General features: G+C 32.5%; 1 protein-coding gene across 1 annotated transcript in view; it reads left to right on the forward strand.

Moving 5' to 3' along the window:
* LOC111039201 (Down syndrome cell adhesion molecule-like protein Dscam2) overlaps positions 1 to 24,155 on the forward strand; it is a 71,957-nt gene that overhangs the window by 41,767 nt on the left and 6,035 nt on the right. Inside the window, exons 3-25 of the mRNA XM_022322572.1 lie at positions 4,772 to 4,961; positions 10,757 to 10,899; positions 12,781 to 13,216; positions 13,286 to 13,502; positions 13,569 to 13,815; positions 13,888 to 14,064; positions 14,149 to 14,268; positions 14,333 to 14,605; positions 14,673 to 14,954; positions 15,065 to 15,184; positions 15,250 to 15,423; positions 15,497 to 15,763; positions 15,821 to 16,102; positions 16,200 to 16,270; positions 17,652 to 17,883; positions 17,963 to 18,109; positions 18,616 to 18,774; positions 18,854 to 18,981; positions 19,041 to 19,197; positions 19,297 to 19,429; positions 19,509 to 19,918; positions 21,434 to 21,730; positions 23,185 to 23,347. Coding sequence (XP_022178264.1) covers positions 4,772 to 4,961; positions 10,757 to 10,899; positions 12,781 to 13,216; positions 13,286 to 13,502; positions 13,569 to 13,815; positions 13,888 to 14,064; positions 14,149 to 14,268; positions 14,333 to 14,605; positions 14,673 to 14,954; positions 15,065 to 15,184; positions 15,250 to 15,423; positions 15,497 to 15,763; positions 15,821 to 16,102; positions 16,200 to 16,270; positions 17,652 to 17,883; positions 17,963 to 18,109; positions 18,616 to 18,774; positions 18,854 to 18,981; positions 19,041 to 19,197; positions 19,297 to 19,429; positions 19,509 to 19,918; positions 21,434 to 21,730; positions 23,185 to 23,347 — 4,825 coding nt within the window. The remainder of the gene's footprint in view (positions 1 to 4,771; positions 4,962 to 10,756; positions 10,900 to 12,780; positions 13,217 to 13,285; positions 13,503 to 13,568; positions 13,816 to 13,887; positions 14,065 to 14,148; positions 14,269 to 14,332; positions 14,606 to 14,672; positions 14,955 to 15,064; positions 15,185 to 15,249; positions 15,424 to 15,496; positions 15,764 to 15,820; positions 16,103 to 16,199; positions 16,271 to 17,651; positions 17,884 to 17,962; positions 18,110 to 18,615; positions 18,775 to 18,853; positions 18,982 to 19,040; positions 19,198 to 19,296; positions 19,430 to 19,508; positions 19,919 to 21,433; positions 21,731 to 23,184; positions 23,348 to 24,155) is intronic.

Here is a 24,155-nt window from a genome sequence, read left to right on the forward strand (position 1 = left end):
AGAAAGTTTCATAACACACCTCCGTAAATTGAAATTTGAACACAGACTGTACATATAATTTTTTAGACTTTTCGAGAAAAAAATATGCAAAACTGCAAAATAATGGTGAATAAAATATACAAGCAGGAGGCAGATGGTTTGAAAACAAAATGTTGACGATGTTTGGATTGAACACCAAGATCCTCCCTCAAAATCAATTTTAAATGCTATGATTTATTTTTATCATCTCTCGAAAAAATCGATCAACCATAATTATCCGACGTGGTCTCTGTGAAACCCCAATGGGCGAACACGAATTCCTTACCAAAACTCGTAAACAAATCTTTTTGAACGAATTGCGTCTCAGATGTTACCTTTTTATCTATAGTTGAGTGGTTCCTAAAGTGATATTGAAATAATAAAGATATGTCGGGTTATATAAAAAATTGAAACTGTGAAATCATAATATCATAAGTCATAAGTCGTAATCGTATGAATTTAATTTTGTCTGCATTTATATCTGTTGGCCAATATGTTAATATAATCTTTAATCGTGGTTTCATTGTTATTTAATAATTATTATTGTTGTTGAAAAATTTAACAATATTACCAAAATTAAAAATAAATTTGAAAACCAATGAAAAATGTTAAGCAAAAAGTAAAATGAATTGCGTCCAGGACGCAATTCGTTCAAAAAGGTTGGTTTACCTGTCATGGTACGCAATTCGTGTGCGCCGAACCTAATAAACATATACGTGTATATCACTCTAGGATATGTTTTGATAAACTATAGTTTTGGTAATGTATTGCACGACGGAATAGTATCACAAAACTCGGATGAACGTAATTTGAATATTTAATAATATTGTTTTCTAAACGGTTATAAAAAATAATATGATATGTAGCCAATTATTATAGAACAATATTATTTAAATTATAATATCATGAGTGTCCCTCACCATGGCGTCCGCATGTTCCAATCATTACCAAAAAACCGTAAAATGATTCCTAGTTATTAAAGATAAGAATAGTAATATTCTCACAAATCACTTATATTGAATTTGATAAAATTTAATTTAGATACCAGCATAATATTATTATCCAAACCTGCAATATAATGAAATGAAGAGTGTAAAGCCAATCTCCCGTCCAATTACTATCAATCGCTATTTTATGCACAAAGTTAAGCAATATTCACTCAATAATTACTTGATGTATACTTCATATTATAAATAGAATATGGATAAAATAACGTTTTTTTATAATTTTCATAAGGTATAAAATATCATTATACATATAATATCATACTGTCTACAAATTGTACAATATTCTAACTATGAACGAATAATTAACAAAACTTAGACATTGTATTGAAAACTGAAAATGACATAAGTAAAAATACCGAACAGCAAATACTAATACATAGTTAGAATTGCACACATTTTCATAATTACAGTTTGGATCATTTCATGTTAATCAACATATTTTTAGATCAAAATAGTATAATGGGTTGTGTCTTTGTGTGCCTTTGAGTACAGTGAGAATCGAACAAAAAGATGCCACTTTTGTTGTCATTTTAATTATTAAAATATATACACTCCAAAGGGGGAAAACAAAAGACCTTTCGAAGAATCCCCGCCAAATACGCGTTCCAAGAGTACGTATACGCGTGAGGTAGTATTTTAAAAACAAATTTCCCCATTTTTTTTTTTCTATTATAAATAAAAGGACTAGACCAAACGACCAGACAGCTCGGGATTATTTTGTCTTTTCTCATTATGAGTAAAAAGAAAAAAAAACAACAGCGACGAAACGGCAAAACAACAGGGTCACGCCGAACGAGGCGGGAATGACAAGATTATTATTCTTCTCATTTTTCGAACCCTATTAACGACGAGAGGAGAGCTAACAATGTTGGCAAAGGAAATTCCGATTGCGCAGTGGTTCTACCCCCCCCCCCCCTCGCCAGCCCACAAACAGCATGCACTGTATACGTATACCACCGCCCTCTGCGTTTCCGCCATCCGCTCGTCCGCTATCAATCACCACTGCACGCCATACCATACCATATACCTCTTCGACGTGAATACTGATGAGATTTCACACAAATGAACGGGCGCGCACAATGCGCAAAGGGATAAGACGAAATTAACATGATGCAGCGGGCGAGCGTGTGTGAGTGATATGTCTCAAAGTCCATTCTCGTTGTTTGAGTTCCGCTTAGCGGGCCACAGATTACAATAAGTATGTACCAACCTACCTAAATTATTACATATGGGCAGATGACTATTTGGAGGATTTCCACTGATTTGTCCGCACCGTGGACTGCAGTGGTTCCCAACTACATTGAGCCACGGACCCCTAGCTAAAACTTAAATTGGACGACGAACCACCCCTTATTTGTGATTACTTGCTTTTAAATTGTGTTTAATCGGGTATAAAAATGAAAAAGAAAATTATAGAAAATCATACGATTTATTTTAATTTCACATATTATATCCTTCTTGAAACAATATAAACATTATAAGCACAGATTTTCTACGTGTTTAATAATTACACTAAAATAAAAATATCACTTCAGTACTACACAACCACACGGACCTTCTAACATTAACGAGCGGACCCCAGGGGGTCCGCGGACCATCAATTGGTAACCACTGTCATAGAGTAACATAGAGACGCCGTCATATATCTCTCCTGCATGTTACTCAACAGTCCATAATATTATATCTTGTTCCGGTGGGCACGATGTAAAAAAATCGATCGACAAAATTAATTAAATTTTAAAAGCGTTTGGATAATATTATTTTCTCGGACGATATTAATATTATGATATCTTTTTTCACAACAGTATCAATTTTCCAAAAACGTAATTACTAAAAAACATACATCTCGTTTTTATAAAAAAAAATAAAACAAAATGTACATCATATATTACTTACTTCCGCATGTACTCAACTGAAAAAAAAATATATTTATATATTTACTTATAGGTAACAATCGAATGGTTTAATGGGATATTTTATTTGTACATTGCGTATACTTATGAATATTTTGTTAATATTGTGGTATGTTTTAAAAAATGACCTTAATTTTAGACATTGACTTGGAAAAATGACTTACCCACATGTTATCATAATCTCTGTTATTGTTATGTTAATTATACTGTAAAAGTGAATTTTTATAATAATGATTATATTACGTTTAATTGCAGTGAATTTATATCATACATCCAAATGAAAATAATATTTTGATTTTACAATATACTTAATCTATGTGCCCAGTTATTCAAAATTAAATCAGATGACTAAAATTTAAATATAAATGTATAATCGCAGCATCTAGGCAAATGCATTTTAAAGTTTTAACAAGAAACCGTAAATAAAGAATTGTTTTCAATTTTCATTATAATTATTATGAACATTTGTTTGAATATTTTTGCATACTTTATTTGGCACAGCTAAATAATTATATAGCAAACATTAAGACACCAACTGTTTTCATGGTATTTTTTTGAATCTTTCAGAATACGATGATAGTAACTAAAAATAACCAATATTTTTCTATTTATGTCTCATAAAATTGAATTCTTGTTGTAAAACACTTGATATATATTAAAATAATTTAATTGATTTATTAATTAAAAATTTAAATAGAAACCTATCATGTATTTTGGGTTTAGAAAATAAAATAATTATATTAAATTAAATGTAATCTATATTTTAGCTTCACTCGTTTAAAATGTACAAACTGATCAAAAATAAATAATTAATGTATTGCCTAATAGCGAATTGATCTGAATTATATACATTTTTAAAAAAAACCTATGCATTTTATTGAAATGGACTAATTGTATATTATGATTTAATAAAAATGATTACATCATTATATTGTTAGTGATAATGTTTTTAATTTGGATTCTCAATTAATAAAATAATTTATGTATTAATATATTTGAATAACAAATCATCATAATATCTAGTATTTATTACATTTAATGTCTACACAACAATATTTTAAATTTCTTTATAACAATTATGCGCATGTTATAAGTATGAATTTATAATGTGTTTGTGTCCATGTTTGATAAAAATATTTACGTTTAATAAAAAAATGTTATCATGTGCAATATTATTTTTCACAATATTTGTTTATTAGAAAAAAAACCAATTAAATTGTTTTCGATTCCATGCAATTTAATATAGACGTTATATTACCGATATTGCTACAAATATAATAGTTAAAATATGCTGTTGTAATGAACACAAAGATGTATGTAATAATATTTTGTTTTGTATGTACTTTCTATTATATTATAGAAATATAATATTGTCAATTTTCAAAAACAAATCGAATTACATAACTTCATTAATATATTATTATTTTCAAGAAGAACTTTTTATTTTTGTCTTAGAAATAAATGTAGCATTATCAAGACTTTTAGATACTATAGTACTTTTATTCAATAAAATACATTACAAACACAAAGCATTAATGTCTTGAATTTTAACGATTTTTCTTTTTTCCGTCGACCACAACATTTAAAATTAAATACTTGATTTTGTATCGTTTGTTTAAAAAATATGTCGACTTTTATGGGCTATTAAGGCACATTCTCTGTTATTATTCAAAAAGCCAGTTCGTTTTAATACTTGCCTAGGTTTATTAATTTTTAAATTAAACCATCGCATTTTACCTGACTTACATTTAATTTCTGTTGAAAAAATCTAATAAAAATCCTCAATACTTAAAATTATATTAAATGATACAAAATATGTATTATTTGTTTCAGATATTGTATTGGGAATATGGCAAACCAGTCCGATGGAACCACCCAATTTTATAGTAGAACCGCCGAGCCTAATATATTTCTCCAACACTACTGGCACGTTGATAAACTGCCAGGGACAAGGAAATCCACAGCCTAATGTCACCTGGCTTCTTCACAACGACCGTGTGGTAACTGACATACCAAGCCTCAGGTACGTGTAGTATTATTATTAAATTAAAAAAAAAGCCACAATATTTATTGTAATGTTTTTCAACACCCAACATCAATGTTTGCGTTAGACTCGACTTTTCCTTTAATGTCGTCTCGGTGTTGGTATCACTGCAATTGCATATATATTTTTGCCTGCGCCTCGTGAGTAGGACATGGTTATTACACATGATATTATATTTTGTTCCATGGGGGGTTTCAACAGTAACATTTTGGTAACACGGCGATATAGTTATGCAAAATAGGTACATCTGCAGTGTTGCGGCCGTGGCCCGTGTGTTCGTGTTTCTGGACTTCTCAAGTACGTGATGTGTTTTTAAATTGAATTTCAATGGGTTGTCGTGATTACTGCACCGTTTTATACTGTTTATTAATTTGCTATTGGAGGGTTCTAGTCCAAGCAACTAGATAGACACCCGCCGCGGTACGCTCAACTCGGTCCAATTTCTGCATCCCTACACCTGAAACGAGTGACTCCCAAACAGAGATACCTATTATCGCAGGTATTCTGGTGCTCTGGACTCCGATGACCTGAACACGTTTAAAAAAATGTACGCCCCGATGAATATATTATACCAACAATTTGAATTTTTTTCAAAATGTTTTTTGTTTGATTGAAACATTTGAAACGTCGTGAAGTATAATGCGTTAATACTATACAGTTTAAAAAAAATGTCACATTAAATAAGTAGTAATATTGATAAGGAGTTTTGGAAAAAAATTACCAATTTTCGAGGCAGCATTTAATAATAATTACTGAAAATACGTAAAACCATAATGGAATGATATTATTGTTATTTGATTACTTCAAGATTTAATTTTAAGTAAACCGTTTACATACGTTAATACTGTTCATAGTTGTTTCTCCAATTAGTCAACATCTGATGCATCTATAAAAACTTAAATTAGTCCAATATAATATTATATAAATGCATTAACATTATATTAATAGGCAACAATATTCTTTTAAAAATATTTGTAAAGATGAATGGTGGCTTGTAGTTACATTTACATTTACATTTAATTTGTTCAGGTAATCATTTAAAAACATAATAACTGTATAATGGTATATTATGTTTTTTTTTATTATTGATAAATTTTATAGAATTCTTCTACAATTTAAAGCCGTAATGCTATATTTATAGTATTTTTCTGGTTGAAGATTAGTTATAAAATCCATTATTTTTTACGAAAAATAATATACATTTTTCTCATAGATGTTCATTTCGGTTTGATCACTGGTCCAGAGCCATGGAAATGAGGGACAATTTTTAATAGTATGCAATCATCCAAATAATAATCGTTAACACTGTAATACATCAAATAAATTAAAGCAATTAAACACTTAATAAAATAATAACATAATTTCATATTAAACCACCTAGTACTATATTTAAACGCAACTCAATAACAAGTAAAAATAAGATAATACACATAGTATATTCATTTTATAAATAATTAATATTATTTTTATAATATTTACAACGACTTTAATATCAATTTTAAATTCGCTGTTTATTTATGATTTTTGACGTGTAGGTAGTATAGTTACTGTCTTTGTTATTGATCAGTAAAATTTATTGAGTTACTCATTAATTATTATTATTATATGGTTTTAAGATTTGTTAGTTAGTTTCATCGCAAGCTTAAATTATATTATCATGTGCACATTGTCAAATATTATAATCCAATCTTATATATATACAAAATATGTGCATACATTTTATCCCAATAAAAATAATCATAGCTTCGCAGTAATCTATTTTTATATATAAATATTTAATATTGGAATTAAATGTTTATATTCCATTTATTATTTCATGTTTATAGAAAATACGAAAAAAACTTTAATATTGTTTCACAGTGCAATAACTGAACCTTTGGATTTCTTTTCTGATATGAGCGGTAAACCAAAATTCAATTATCTAAAAAAAAAAAAAAACGAAACGTAATAAATAATCCATACTCAGATATGTATTCTGCCATAAAAGAAAATTACATACCATATATATATATGGTAGCGTTTTACTTAAAATACGTTTTTTTCAGTATAATACCTATACCTCGAAAACCCATAGGGTTTTCGACGTTGAAATGTTAAGTGTACTAGAAAATAAGTAATAACCGTATCAATTTATTCCGTTGTGTTTTTTGGACGTTTCCTCGGGCTTTCGAGTTTTGACTGTATTTTACGGCTGTACACTCGCGAGAGTTTTTCATTAAAACTCTATTCACGATTTTTCCTTTATTACTTATTTCACTCCGTATTGTGTGTATCATATATATTATTACGTACCCGGACGTATAAAAATCCTTCCACTTTGAACACAATATCTTCATAGGATGCGCGTATTTCCGACATGTTATATGTTTCTATCGTATTGAATGGCAATACACATCGCAGTCGTTACACCTCCACGACTGCAGAGGGAGAAAGATGGCGTCTCGTCCTTAACCACGTTCAATATTTACACACCACCAGATAATCGTCCGTCGAACACCGCACACACTTCAAACCGATTACGACGAGCCCCCTCAGAGACGCTATAATTGAATTAAATGTCAAACCCCACGCGGCGGCGGTATAGTTGCATTCGACATGTATTTTGATGTCCTCTATTTATGCGTGTTATCAAACATATACCTATTGTTTGAATATAATAATTTCAATTAATTTTACTCACACGTCATTAAAGTGTGCACATACCTAATCTGTATGCGTGTGCGAACGGCATGGCATAATAGCTATTTGTTTTAACGTGCAGTTCAGATGCAAGTAGGTATCTAATGGATAATATTATGTGCGTGGATAACATTATGTTGTATCATTTAAAAAACGGTTGTACGAGACATGACGTGATGAAATTACATATAATTCTGCATTAGCCTGCGGCTTAAAATATATACGCCGTGCCTGATAAATTCAGCAAAAACGTAGTGACGAGCCTTTCGCAGGGGAAGGACCAAGGAAAATTCACAGGGTATAGGCACCCATACTCCACATGCGTTTTCTGAAAAGAGATGTGCGCGGGGAATAGTGGTCGAGAAACAGAAACACGCTGGTTTTTTTAATTATGACGTCCGTTATTTATAACGTTTCGTTTTTCAGGAAAAAACGTTTATTTTGGGGCAGTAAAAAATCTCAACGGTTTTCGGCTGCACTTCTGTATGTCCTTAGTCCTTACCTAACGAATTGAACGGACTGTATACCTATTTGCATATTTTAATAAAAATATATTGAGTCAGCTCCATATGCTTTTGTACAAAAAAAAAAATCATTAACAGATACATAATTAAGTGTGTCCAATCAAAAGATAAATAAGAATAAAAATATTTTTAATATCCTTTTTTGATAAGACCACGAAAAAAATTAGAGGATCATATAATAGAGAATAACTGTGGGTTTTTTTTTAAATAAACATTGTATAATATTATAATATAATAATCTTAAACTATTGTTGGAAATCTACTTGTACGATTATGTATTCATCGAACATTTTTATTTAAAAACATTTAATTCGATATCCCACCCAATATTGTATGTAAGGCTGTAGAGTGTACTATATAACATTTTTTTATAAAATTTATTTTGATAAAATATATGTAATATTTTGAGAAAGTGCAAAAATAATGTAACTATAATTAAAAAATCACGAGCGTTATTTTTTATTTACTGCTATCAAAACAAAATAATTATTTCATCAATTAATACTCGAAAATGAATATTTAATGTTTACATAGTAATTTGTAATGCGATTTTTTATGGCTAGTAGGTCAGGTTCATGCTATATTATTTATATTAAAAATGTGCAAACATTTTAGTTTTTAGTAAAACATTAAAATTTAGACATTATGAAATATAAAAAAGACCACGTTAGAACTTAATGGAAGTTCTTGAATTTATTTTATGAACCCATCATCATTGCGTTTAAGATATCAATTACCGACTGCAAAAGTATATTTTTGAAGAAATTTCGTAATTACACCTTAATTAAGAGTGACACTATATAATAGAGGACCACTTGAATTTCCTGTGAGAATGTTTTGAACAGCAAAGTAATTCAAGTTGTTTTTTTTATTTAATAAAAGTTTTCAAAGTAGCGTGTAATAATAACATCTAAAAACCGTGAGTTACTCGGACATACTCTATGGTGAGACGGTCTTACTCCAGTATAAATATTTTGATAAAAGAACAACTTCACATAATACTAGTCGGTAGTTAGGTAGGTACCTATCTAAAACTCGTACTATTAATAAACATTGTTTTATTTACAAAAATCTCTCCAAACCGTAACACTCATAATCGTTTTTAAATTTGATGATTTATAATAATATTGCTTTCGATTGCATATTATAACAGTTGCACTCGGGGAATGCGCAGAGAGCATCGAAGATAGATGCGAGTACATCCAATCATCACAACCCCTGCAGTGTGTCTGCATCCTGTCCATAAATCATTTTCCCTATTTCTATAATTTTACACCATATTCAACATAATATAGGGTCGGTACCGCGCGGGTTTATAATTGTGTTTTTTTACTCAATCGTATTGTGTTAAGTTAAATATTAAAAAAGAAAAAAAAATCCAAACACAATAATTCAATTCGTTTAACGCGCGTACAATAATATGCACAGTGTGTTTATTTATTTATTTATTTATTGTGTGCACAACAATACAATATCAATAATATCGCCGACGACATTGAATCGAACGAGTTCATTGCTCGTTTCACAGTTATTTAATGTTGAGCTGTTAAAAGTTTTAAGTGGGCGCGTATAATAAAAATCTGTTACACTGCTGAAGTTATGTATATAGGTACCTATATAAATTAAATATTATATTATATTGTCGGAAAAGAACGCTGTACACGAAATATATTAAACTGTACAGTACTCGGTAAACGTTAAACGGTAGCGTCAACGACCATGTGTCGCCTGCAATAATTATTACAGTAATGCCGGGTAGTTTTTTTTTTTATTACCGAACAGTGCATACGTGTGTGTGTCCCGAACGAGTGTAAATAACGAGAGGGGAACAGAAAAAATTCACTCTTGTACATTATAATGTTATTTTATTATTTGATTATAATATTATTAAACACGCGACACCATTACTCACGAGACCGCGACCGGACGTCGTCACCGTCGGGAAACGTTTTATGATCCGAATCCCTAATTTCGGACGTTTAGACAAAAAGCACGATTCTCGCGAATGTGCATCTCTTTCGGACAAAAAACGGACTGAACCCGTTTTTAAATAATAACAATTATTATTATTGTTGCCGCCGTGAACGAAAAAAAAACTACGATTTTTTTTTAAAAAATAAAAACCACAAACCGTGTTCGAGTTTTAATTACACGTCGCATCGCGATAAAATAATATATGAAATGATAATATTTAAAAACCAGATGTGAATAACTTGTTAAACCAAAAAGCATTCACGCGGCGGGGGTGGCGCGAAATAAAAAACACTCGAAACGACGCACAGTGTGTAGGCACCACGTATGCATAAATGTATAATTGCATAGGTACATCCGACTTGTCGTGTGCATTATAATATGCTTGACAGCTGCAGTTGGTCGTTGTGTGTGGGTATAGTGCCTGCGTGAGTCACTCACGGCCGAGGCGTAAATTAATTTTTGCGCTTCGGTTGTGCAACAATTTTGTTCTTTTTTTCCCCATGTTTTTTCTTTTAATGTTATCTTTACAATTTATTATTATTATTATTATTATTACAATTTTTCTTTTCATTGCGTGCCCGCATTTTTTATTTCCAGGGAAATGCGGCCGAACGGCAACTTGTACTTCCCGCCGTTCCCCGAACAGTCGTACATGCCAGAAATACACGCGGCGACTTACAAGTGTGCTCTGGAAAACCCAGTGGGGAGGATCGTCTCGCGGGAATCCAGGATTAAAGCCGGTACGGATCTGCGTAAATATTTAATTTTCGTTTCCGCTCCCCTCCCACTGTAATACGAAGAGGTGTACACCAGTGAGCAGTGCCGTTAATTATTTTGTTTGTTTTTTTTTCCCACCCGTGGGAAAAGTTAATCCAACGACCACCATTCACATTCACATAGTGATAGTTTAATATTATTTCGACTAGAATATTATGGTCTAGACGAAAATGCGCTCGTAAGAGCCTTAGCGATATGGGTTTGTGTTTGTTAGTTGTATTCCTTGCAAAATAAATGTACCTCATTCAAAAACAACATGTTTCTAAGCTTTATCTATATTCGAGACGCATTATTATTTTTTACTTTTTTCTTATTTTACGGGTGGTCACTGGTCACCCATCCGGGAACTAGTGGAAGTGGACTATGAGTGCTCTCAATCACGTGACTGATTGCTGCAACCGTGCCTTGTCAATCGACAAGTGTTATTTTTATCATACCCATTATTTACTGTTAGATGCAAATTAAAGAATCTAATTAGTATAATACAGGTAGCTGTTATGAAATTCATATTTAAAATTTAAATAAATCTAAGGTATTTTTTTGTTATGATTGTTATCAATTGTTGTGCTGATATCATTCATACTGAGCTATATACGAGTAAATAGTAAATAACGATAGAAAGAATCCTTTTTTTTTTAAATTCTTATTTTTAAAGACATGTTCATTGTGTAAACATTCAATATCTTTTCAACGAGGGATAGGTTATAGTTTCTTTTTTAAATTCCATTATGCCCTGCCTTTACGCAAGGAAACTTGTTTGTTCCGTGTAATTACATTTTATTTCCATATATTTAATTTATTATCATTCATATAGTTATGTTCAGGGTAATTAATTAAACGTCATAGACCGAGGTTTATGTGTTCTTATATACAACCAAAAAATTAATCCCGGGAAAGAGTGTGGCAGGGTATAATTTTATTTTTACAGTAAACATAATATATATTTTTCTGCTTATGAATACGTAACAAGTACGTTTGAAAAAAAACTCTTATTTGTTATTTATGTGGTATTTTTTATTTTTGTGTAATAATAATGCCTTTAATATTTTATAATTTTGTAGATGTTAAAAATGTGAACTATAATGTTTATTTGCTAAATTCAGATCATTCTATTTCCACATATGAAATTAAATTTTGACCAAATTTTAGAAAACTTAGATCAAGTAATAACCATTTATTCATATATAGGAATACAAGTCTGGGTATAAACGAGTTAAAATTTAATTTTCATTTGCATAATTTCCATTAAACTAATTTTTATTGATATAAACTTAATAAATAACGAGTTACTTTTAATCAAATCCTATTTAGTAAATTTCTAAATAATTAAATAATACCTAAATACAATAAATTAATTATTGGTAATACATATTGCATAAACATTTGCTTTTTATTATTTTAAACCATTAAATAAAAATAAATAAATAATTTAACTTAAGTTAAAAAGTTAACTGTAAGTTTCCATACAAGTTACCTGAGTTGAAAAAAATTAAGATAACTATTAACTTCAAACTTTTTTTAAAATGTGCTCAATCAACTTAACTTAATTCAATTTAAAAATATCTTGAACTTTCCAAGGCAGGTATACAATATATCAATATATATGTATTATATATATGTATATATTTATTTATAGTAAAATTTTAATTTGCTATTCATAATGGCAATTATTTATAAACACATTTTTTTCTTAAAAAGACATTTCATGAGAATGTACTATCAATGTAGTGTAAGAATAAACAAATTATTATGTATGTAACAATATTATTGTTGTTTAAAAAAATCTTAACTATATTTTAAGCTCTGATGTATGTTTTTATTATTATTATTATTATTATATGTAGTGATGTCAAAATCATATGAGCTATCCGTCCAAAATGCGTTTGCTCTCCAAGGAAACGTAGCTGAATTTAAATGTCAATTACCAGAGTTAACTAGTGAACACTTGGTAAAGACCTGGTTCAAAATGGAAGATTCCAGGATGGAAGTTGGCCAATCCACACCAATACATCCCGGAGGACGTTACGTAATCTCATTAGATGGTACTTTACTAATTCACGATGTAGTACCTGAAGATACGTTTGATAGATATTTCTGTCAAGTTGTCAATAAGTATACAGGCGATCAGCTGGTCAGTCAATCGGCTAAAATCGTAGTCAAACAACCTACTGAAGACATGGCACCGATTATTAAACACCATACAGAACATATTCACGTCAAAGTCAATCAAGAAGCCGATTTGATATGTTCAGCTGAAGGATTTCCTCCACCGACGTACAGGTATATATTAATCACGTTACGTAACAATGCACAATTGTTCAAACATTAATTCGACTCAATACCAACTAGATGGTTCCGCAAAAGTCAAGATAATTTACAAGAAATATCTATGGAGTCACTGACTGTACATCCCTATCAATCGTTGCTACATATCATCAGAGTTCCAATGAGCGATTCTGCAATTACTTACGAATGCGTGGTTTCTAACAAACTCGGTCAAGATAAACGTCAGATATCATTATCGGCTACCTTACCATTTGCCGTCAGTGCATATCCGTTGAAGCAGGTTAGTTTTGATTAGTTGAGTTATTTGAATTCATTACCAAAAAAAAACGTCTTATCTTTTCTATAGGTAGTCGATTCCGGGTCAACTGCAGTTTTCAACTGTACCACTCAAGGTACATCTATACAGCCATTGTTTTCGTGGCTTAAAGATGGGTCACCAATACGTGGTTTCGGTAGACACGAAATATCACAGAAAGGCAATCATTTGACAATACACAACGTGATGAAAGAAGATAAAGGAATTTATCAGTGTTTAGCTAGAGATCCAGAAACCGACGAGACAGCTCAATCCAGCGTTCTCCTTTTACTCGGTGGTACGGATTTAAAATAAAAACATGCTAAATATCAAACTTGAAACGAAATATTTACATCGTAGTTTATTTCAGCTGTTTCACCTGAGTTGATGGAGACTTTCCATGAACAAATTACCAGAATAAACGGTTTCCTATCTCTTAGATGTACAGCTTCTGGTAATCCTCCACCCAGGATATATTGGTATCTCGACGGAGGACTCATATTACCTCAAGGAGATTATGTATTTGGCAGTTATATGCACGTAGATGGTAATTATTCAAAACATTAATTTCTTATTGTTATATGAAAATTGAAGATACAACTGTACTAGCCTAATTTCTTTTTATGTATAGGAAATGTTGTTAGCTATCTAAATGTATCAGTGGCTGATGTATTACATGGAGGTTATTACACTTGTTTAGCACGAAATATTCTAGGATTGAAATCTCATTCTGCGATGGTTAAGATTTACGGTATGATTTATTGTTTATAAAACTTATGAAGATAATGAAAATGGCAATAAAAAAAATATTTTAGGTGATCCTATTGCAAGGCCACCATCGAATCTTACGGTGCGTTCAGAAGATGATGCATACCTGCAATGTCCAGTTGCTGGTTATCCAATCATCAGGACGGCTTGGCAAAAAGATATGATAACGATTCCAAATAATCCTCGACACACATTGTTTGATAACGGAACTCTTTTTATACGTTCTACACAAGACACCGTTGATTCTGGATTGTATGTGTGTACAAAAATTACCGATAGAGGACAATCAGCGACTGGACATCTATATTTAAGAATAATGAGTATGCTTTGCAATAGCCATAATGTGATTATTTTGTATTCAGAATTGTTTTTGTTTTGTTTTTATAGAACCACCAGTCGTAACACCATTTCAATTTACAAAAGATCTACAAGAAAGTGAACGAGCTCAAGTTTCGTGTACAATAAAGTCGGGAGATCTTCCGATGGAATTTGTATGGCGTAAAGATAATAGGATAGTATTAACGGATAGTGAAATCGAACTTCAAAATTTCAAATTTTCGAGTACTTTACTTTTTAGTAATTTGAAACCCAAACACGCTGGAATATACACTTGTATTGTAAGCAACTCCGTAGCTAGCAGTAACTATTCGGCTTTACTTAATATTAAAGGTAAGAATGTACTAACTTTGTTTATGGTTTCAACTTGATGCTTGCCAACCTATCTAACTAACTTATCAACAGTACTATTTATTAAAGACATTATATTTAATATGATTTAGTGCCTCCAAAATGGATTGTTGAACCTGAAGACACATCTGTGTTAGATAACCAACTCACTATAATAAATTGCCAAGCAGAAGGATATCCAGAACCAAGAATAACATGGACTAGAGTATCCGGTTTGTTACTTAGTTAATTTTTAGGAATACACAAATATCATCCACAATTTGTTTAATTTTTATAGATAATCAACTTTTACAATCACTAAATCATTTCTCCGAGTCAGCAATATCAATATTAGGAAATGGCTCTTTAGCTATCCGAGTAACAGCTAATTCAAATGAAGATAATTATACATGTACTGCCAATAACGGAATAGGAAACCAACTAACAAAAACAGTGTCCTTAAAAGTTCACAGTAAGTCTACCAATTACCCAACTTAAAACCTAAGAATAAATTAATGTTAACTATTTGCATAACATTTTTACAGTACCCGCTCATTTTAAAGAAAAATCTATTAATAAAAGTGGCGTGGTGGGAAGTAGAGTTGTGTTGACGTGCGAGGCGGAAGGTTCAAAGCCATTAAATATTGAATGGAGTCCCTCAGTGGAAAATATTAATACTAGAAATACGAACAAAGGGATAATATCAGAACTTCATTTAAGTTCTTTACATAGTAGCCAGACGGGGATATATACATGTATGGCAACTAACTCGTATGGATATGATCATATGACGATAAATTTAGTGGTTAGAGGTAAGGGAGAATTTTTCGAACACTATTTCTACGGCTAAAATCAATTTTGTTATTCAGAACCACCGGAATCTCCAAAGCAGTTGGATGTGGTGGACGCGGGTACTAGGTGGCTGGAATTTCGATGGGATTCGGTAAAAGCGCACGTGACTCATTATGTGCTTCAGATGTGCATTAATCTTTGTTCGGATTGGTCAAATTACACTATTGGTGGAAGTTTATCATACACTAAAATTTCTTATTTAAAACCCGCTACACAGTACACGACAAGAGTTATTGCCGTCAATGATTTCGGTTCAAGCAATCCAAGCCCCAATAACACAGTCACCACTCTGGAAGATGGTAAATTACTCTGATTCTCTTCCAACACACACAAATCCTTCTTTACTAATAATTAATAAATTATTTATTTTAATACTATTGAAAATTATTATTCCAGAACCGAGTGCACCTCCAAATAATGTAGAAGCCATTGATATTGATACACATCAAGTGACTATTAGATGGAAAGTAAGTTCATATTAATTGATTAGATGAACACATCTCATATTCTCATGAAAATGTTACACAGAATAAAATTATACTTACAACCAATAAAGTTTAATATATTTAAAACATTTTCGTTGACTGGAGGCGTAATTAAATTCTAATTTACTTTTAAGTAGGAACATGTTTTTAATTATGCATAAATACATAATGTATTATTATTTTATTAGATTACAATATAATAAATATAAGTGGCACTCGTAGCTACAAGTTTCACCTAGTACACGTCTCTCATGATCCTCAAGTAGACTACTGATGATGTTCCAAAGTCCATGGTACTACGCTACCCTGCTTCTTAGACATAGAGTAACATAGTATTACTCTATGGTTTTAAATCGATACCAGTGACCACAAAATGATGCTAAAATAAACTATTCCAAACAGAAAAAAAAAATGGTAGATTTTATGACTTTTATAAGTTATGAAGAAAAAAAATATTTTACATAACTATTATTGTTATAATATTAAACCTCAAAACCATTGACATAAAATATTAAGTCTTAAAATGTTAAAACTGTTTGTTGACAGTAAGTGATAATAGTTATTAATTTTTCAATTCACTTTAAAATGAAAGTTATTTTTCATCTTATAATTATAATCCTATAATCTTATAAATCCTATAATTTAATCAGCCTTAAAATATGTTTGTTCGTATTATCAGCAATAACTTAAACGTCTAGACTCTAGAGCCTAGATTTAAAATATTATAGAGAGGTTGTTTTCTAGTTGATTATCATTTATCATATAATCATATAATAAATATGCAAAGTTAACACATAATAGTACTTTTCTTAACGTTGTTGTTAAAAATATAGTGTATTTAAAAACATAGGTCCTTTCACATATTCTCATATTTTTTAAATACGCATATTTACTATTTACTATTTTATAACAAAATTAAGCATTTATTTGCAGGTCACATTTGTCGATGAATGGCGAATGACAAATGAAAAAAATCTTTTACAGATTTAAATACAAAATTTGTTATGTATTAATTATATATATTCTAATTTATTTGTAACGGCATATATGTTTCGACTTGCAATCTTTAAAATCATATGGTATGCTCCTAAAATAGTGATAGTGGTAATTATTCAAATTATCGGCACAGACTTTTTTTATACAAGATGTATCAGTATACAATTATATAGGCATACAACAATGTTTGAGTGAACATTTTGTCTTTTTCGTCCATGTATATACAATAATTATTATTTTGAAGCATTTTTAGTAAATGATTGACCATGATTTGGAAACATATAACTCATTCTTAAAAATCAATAATTTGGCAATTTTTTTCTCTAAAATATTTATTTATATTTATATAAAACAATATGTTTATTAGCCTCCAGATAAAGACACGTGGAATGGCCAAATAACTTGCTACAAAGTATCATATGCAGATGTAAACGAAATAACAGAAGTATTCACAAAGACAACCCTTGGCTATGAACGATGTGAAATTCGAATCACCAACCTTAAGCCATTTACGACTTACAGGATTGCAGTGAAAGCTTTCAACAGCGTTGGACCCGGGCCAGATTCGGATTTTATACGTATCACGACTAACGAAGGAGGTAAAACAATAATGTTTGAAATAAATTTGTCAACTATTGGTTTGAAAACCCACGCTAATCAATTAAAAATGTTGTATAGTGCCAGAAGAACCCCCACAAAACGTTCAGTGTTCGCCGTTGACGGCAGAGTCGTTGAGAATGAGCTGGGATCCACCGCCCATACAAAGCCATCACGGCACTATTTTAGGATACAAAATACACTACAAAAAAGTGAATCCCAAATCAGGTAGAAAAGCAATAATTAAATACAATCATTAGTGAAAATCGAGAAGTGGGGGACTTTCTCAGGTTTTCTATGTCTTCCTAAAAATGGTTAAACAAACGTTATAATAAAAAATAATAATTGTTATATTTCCCCATATAAATACATTTCATAGAAAAGGTACTACAAATATTTGCTTAGTGAACGTAGTAAATATTTTTTTATATTTCGACAGAATGACGAAATTCTAAATTTTCCACTAATTACTTGCGTATAGTTGCTTAAACGCCAAACGACAATCACCTGCTATTATTCTTAAGTTAAGTTATAATGTATGAAGAAGAAAAACACGACACAGCATACGACAGTAGTATAAGATATCCAATTCAATACAATATATATTATGTAATTGTAATAATGCAACAATCATTTTAATATGTTATCCCTCCTCCCCCTCCCATAAATAACTGTTCCCGATTTCTACATACATAAATAAACAGCCTTTTAACTGTTGTGTATTGAATGCACAGGGTCGTTTGTCCTAAACGAAATGAAAAAAACGACCAATTTGGAAACGAATCTGCACGCCCTAGACAAATACACGAACTACAGCGTACGGATTTTGGCGTACACCAAAGTCGGTGAAGGAGTGCAATCAAATCCTGTTTATTGTTTGACCGAACAAGACGGTAAGTCGTAGTAATCGTAAAGCTGCAAGCTGCAGGTAGCGGTCACGTAATATGCGTTTTAACACATCGTCCATTGCAGTTCCCGGACCACCGGACAACGTGAAAGCACTGACGGTGACGTCCAGTAGCATTCTTGTGTCTTGGATGCAACCGAAACATCCAAACGGCGTGATCATCAAGTACACCGTGTACGTAAAGCACAATAAGGTATACAGTCAATAATTCGTGTGTGGGCAGGGTATAGCTGATACAAAGATCATTTTTAGATCGTTGAAAAGGAAATCGTATTCGGGGACAAGAGTACGAAGATTGAGGTGAGGAGGCTCAAGGAATTTCAACGGTACGAGTTTTGGGTGACCGCTTCGACCGTGGTTGGCGAAGGGCAGCCGAGTTTTCGGGTGAACCAGAGTCCGAATTCCAGAGGTAAGGATACACCAATACGAGTGTATTATTACAATGCAGGATCAGGCATCTAAATGGATGTATAGTTTTAAAACACCCCCCCCCCCTGTCCGCCCACAGCACCAGCCAGAGTGGCGTCGTTCGGAGAACACGTGAACACCGTCGTCGGGTCCACGTGCATGATCGAGTGTTACAAGGTGGGCATGCCGACGCCCGGCATCGTGTGGAAGAAACCCGATGACATCGAGACCAAGTGAGTACCTAGCAGCCTCGGCCCAAGACATTGTTCTTCTATACCCCGTCGATCACTGTTGATTTTTGTCGGTTCAAAGGGTGCTGTCCGACGGCAGCCTGTCCGTGGGCCCCGTGGTCGACAAAACCTACTCGGGCAACTACACGTGCCACGTGGAGAACATATTCGGCAGGGATCAGATATCGTACACGGTCAACGTACTGTACCCTCCGTTGCCGCCTGAGTTCAGCGTGGACCCGGTATCAACCAGCGCCATTCGGGTCCAGTGGAAGCCTGTCAAACAACCAGACGCCGTGACCACAGCCTACGTGCTCAACTACCACACCGGCAACGATCAACAGCAAAGTGTGGACGTGGACTCCGACCGGTTCGCGTACACGGTGGAACGCTTGAAGTGCGGTACCAAATACGCGATTACCATGCAAACCGTGAACACGGTCGGCATGAGCAACGTGGGTCGCGTCGTAGAAGTGTTTACGAAGGGTGGAGGTAAATAATAATTATGACTACGTTATGATAAGTTTTTTTATTTTTTTTTTAAATTAAATGACAAACTCTGATATTTACAAAATATAATGTAAAGTGCCGAACGCAAAACTCTTCTAATTGTATGTACCTATATTGTACACCAATAATGAGGCAAAAAAGGTACAAGTCGGGGAGAACAATGACTTAGCTCCGTATTCGACACAGTTCACATTGTTTACTCAATAATAATGTTTATAACATGGTGCTCCAAAATCATGTATCAGATATCAAGCTAACAACTGTTTATGTAAAGGTTATTATTAAAATGTCGGCTAATAGGCCAACTGATGTAACCCTCACGTTTTAAGAAATCGATGTTTTGATTGAATTTGATTATACAGAGAAAAATACACATTTTGGCCAAATATTGTAACTCTCGCATACATATTTCTAATCTAAAATTCATTTTTAAATCCTTTTTTATGTAAGCTACATCGACAATCAAATGTCAATATTAAAGTAAGCCACGAGGGTTCCCTGAAATTGAGCATTCAATTAAATGTTTGCAGGCCAACTAGTGTAAGCTACAACTTTACCCTATACATAACTTATTAATTTATACCAAATATTCAGTTAAACTGACTAATTACTGTTTCCCACTTAAACTAATTTATTGAGTTAATATTTTGTTTTTATCAATTTAGTATTTTATTATTATAACATTAGTCGTATACCTTCTACAACCGAAGTATTTTTCTAATAAAGTGATATGGCGATGTGATGAAATAATTTAAACACAGTAAATGTAGTTCATAGACAAAATATTATGAAACGCCGAGTAATGTATCTAACAGGCCAGACAACTTTGGAGTAATATATAATAAATTACATTTGATTTAGCTTAGTAAGTACAATATTGATACATAAGTATACCAAACTTATATCTTTGAAAAAAAATTCAAGAATGTAGGTCATAAAGATTACAAAATAACTTTATTTTAATGCCTCCTGTAAAATATCATTTTCGAAGGTTACATCAGTTGGCATATTACCTATATATTATTATATTATACAATAGCTTGCTGACAACATTTAAACTTTTTCTGTTTGATTATGCTTTCAATCAATAAAAAAATATGTGTAAATAGAACCTTGCCTTTTACTAGTGGATAAATAAAAAAAACAAATCGTTCAAAAGGTTGATACTTGACTGTGTCCTGTAAGTCCATAGCCCATAGGTAGTCCCTATATAGGACAAACGTAACATATCGACATGTTTTTTTAAAATTGTTTATAGTGTAGTGTGCTTTTGTAGTGGAAATCTGTAGCTTTAATGTGTTATATTATTTCAAAATAAAACGACATACGAATGGAACAAAATACAATATTGGTATAAAAAAACACTAGGTACTGACCAAATGAAGTGTTACTGCGACTTCTCTATTGTAATATGATTAAATAGTACTGTTTTCTTTCGAAATTTCCTCCTGATCCATAGGTGTACTGTTGCAAAGTTAAAAAAATTAATATTTCCAGTGCCCAAAGAACCCGACAAGGACACCGTGCTGTCCGTGAACTCGACCAGCGTCACGTTGACGTTCGGTTCGTGGCCGACGCAGATGTGCAGCATACACTCGTTCACGTGCCAGTACGCTGCCAACGGTCGTGGAGGCGGGTGGGTCAAGTTTCCCAGACAGAAGCTGATCGGCGGCGATACGTTCACGATTGGACAGCTGCAACCGGCCACCGTCTACACTGTCCGCGTGGTCGTGCACACCGAAGCCGGAGACACCCAGTGGGAGCACCGGTTTGCCACCCGCACGAAGACCGGAGGTAATAGCGACTGCGGACTACCCCCAGCAGTGGCGACGGGGGTCTGTCCTCCGCCGGGGGGGGGGAGGTGATTCCCTCGTGTTTCATCCCTGTCCTAAAAACATAAAAAAGACACCGTCCCTGATTTATTTTCACCGAAGAAAACGTACGAATTCCGCAACCTTGTACACGAAATTCCTGCCCACGCCACTGAGCGGTGAGGCAATACGTCCGATTCTATAGCATAATATTACTGTGTAGAGTGTATATCGAAAAAGTATAGCCGTTGGACATCGAGACCAGTTAGTGCCGATCGTTTCTTCCAAGAGTATTTCGAACAATCAATTACGAGTGGGTGCGTGAATATATATTGTTATTAGGGGCTAGGGGCGCTAGGGCATTGACTAACGACCAATAAGTGGAAAGACGGCCATCAAAGATAAAAAAATTATAATACTATGATTTTTGACACATTGATAGCGATTATAAGGATTATAGGATAAAAGGTATAAAAGGTAGATCATTTATTATTTTTAATTTGATTTAGAATTAATCATGATATAAATTATGATCATAATATGGCTGTGAAGTGTGAATTAGATACCTATTGAATTGATTGTCTTAATAAAGCTATTATTATAATATAGTACCTATCTATCATTGTATTTTACTTCTTTTAACTTTTCAAGTGTTGATTTAAATATTAAAGTTAGTTTAGGCACTTACTAGTTACTACCTAAAGTATGACAAAATTACAATATTATTTATGTTGACTATATTATGCTATGATACTATTACACTGCAGTTATGCGCGTGGCGCCTCTTACATTTCGAACTATTAAAATAGGTAGGCAGGTTATTAGGTATTTTAACTGATATCTCGTATTCTTTATAAAATACCAGTTAAAAGTTTAAAACCTCTAGTTTTATAAAAAAAATTTAGAAATAAAAAGTCGTAATATAGTTGTATTTTAATCATAGAATGGCGATTCGAGGGCTCGTAGTTTAATATAAGGTCTTCCGGTCTTCGGTATTTAGAAACTACTCATATTAGTATATTACTATATTTTAACTTTAAAGTATATTGTAATTTTATCAGGTAATATGTAGAACCCAACTTTTTATAGAGAAGACCTCCTCCACTTTCATAACTAATTTTCAAGTCTCTCCGAATGCTCTAAATAGGTACTACTCAGAGTTCTAATATTGCTCGATATTATTACTTATTATTCGCTGTCCACGTGAATAACAATTGCATAAATATGCATAACGTGTCTTAGTGTAGGCACACCTGTACAAAACAATGACGTAATTCGATCGAATGAATAATAACATTGTTATCGTTTCCTATAGTCCGGCGGCTGATCAACTTTTCCAAATCCCTTTAATCCTGTCAATGCATTATGATTATATATCGTACAAAATTACATTCTCATCTATGCAAAATTATTTATCGTCAATTATAATATTTTCAGGAATAGTGTCGTTGGACTTGTACGGTGACGAAGGTGGCTTCGACGACGAAGACGAATTGGGCATACCGAGTTTTGCACAGATGCACAAATACGTACCGGCCGCCTCCGCGCTCGTTTGCGTCGTGTCGTTTTGTGTATGCATATGTGTCGTAGTTCAAAGAAGGTAAAAAAAAGAAAACAAATAAAACGTTGCACAATGCACACAATAAACGATTTAGAGCTCACACACACACACACACACACACACACACACACTTGGCCGCGCGAGTGTGTAAATAAAAATGTATAGGTATATAATATTATAATATTGTGTAATAGTTTACGAGAAAACCGATAACGTTATTTGTAGAACGAAATACTTGAAAGCGTATTACACACGAAAAACACAATAATATATATATATAACATTATAATATTTACGAGTTTAATATAATGCTCTCGAGAGCGCAAGACCATCCGATTCTGATATAAATACAGCCGGCGGTATTAAAATACGTACAATAATGCACCTAAAACACGTGTGTCGAAAACAAAATAAATATTAGATACAGGTACCCATATGTAAGCCCGGCATCCGATAATCAATAGGTACCCCATAAAGTAAGTACCCACATCGGGCCACATAGAATATAATAATATTATAGACACAAGATAAACCGCCATCCGCGTGCAGCGTGTCTGACAATTTTTTTCATCAATTGGTTATCCTACTCATGGAAATCGGTATATTCGTTTAATTTTTTTTCTGAGTGTTGGGCAGGTGGTGTACCTATGTATCAGTATTATATGATCATTATTGATTAACGTCGATTATGGTTATATTGACAGTTTCGGGTAAAACGACTTTGGCTTGATAATAATATTATTGTCGAGTCATTGTTATTCAAATTGATGAAATATATTGTTGATTTTACACACTCCTCCTTTAATTTTCCACCACTTCAAATTCATTATTTTAAAGGATAATCATT

This window comes from Myzus persicae, unplaced genomic scaffold, assembly GCF_001856785.1.
Source record: "Myzus persicae strain clone G006 unplaced genomic scaffold, MPER_G0061.0, whole genome shotgun sequence".
Lineage (NCBI taxonomy): Eukaryota > Metazoa > Arthropoda > Insecta > Hemiptera > Aphididae > Myzus > Myzus persicae.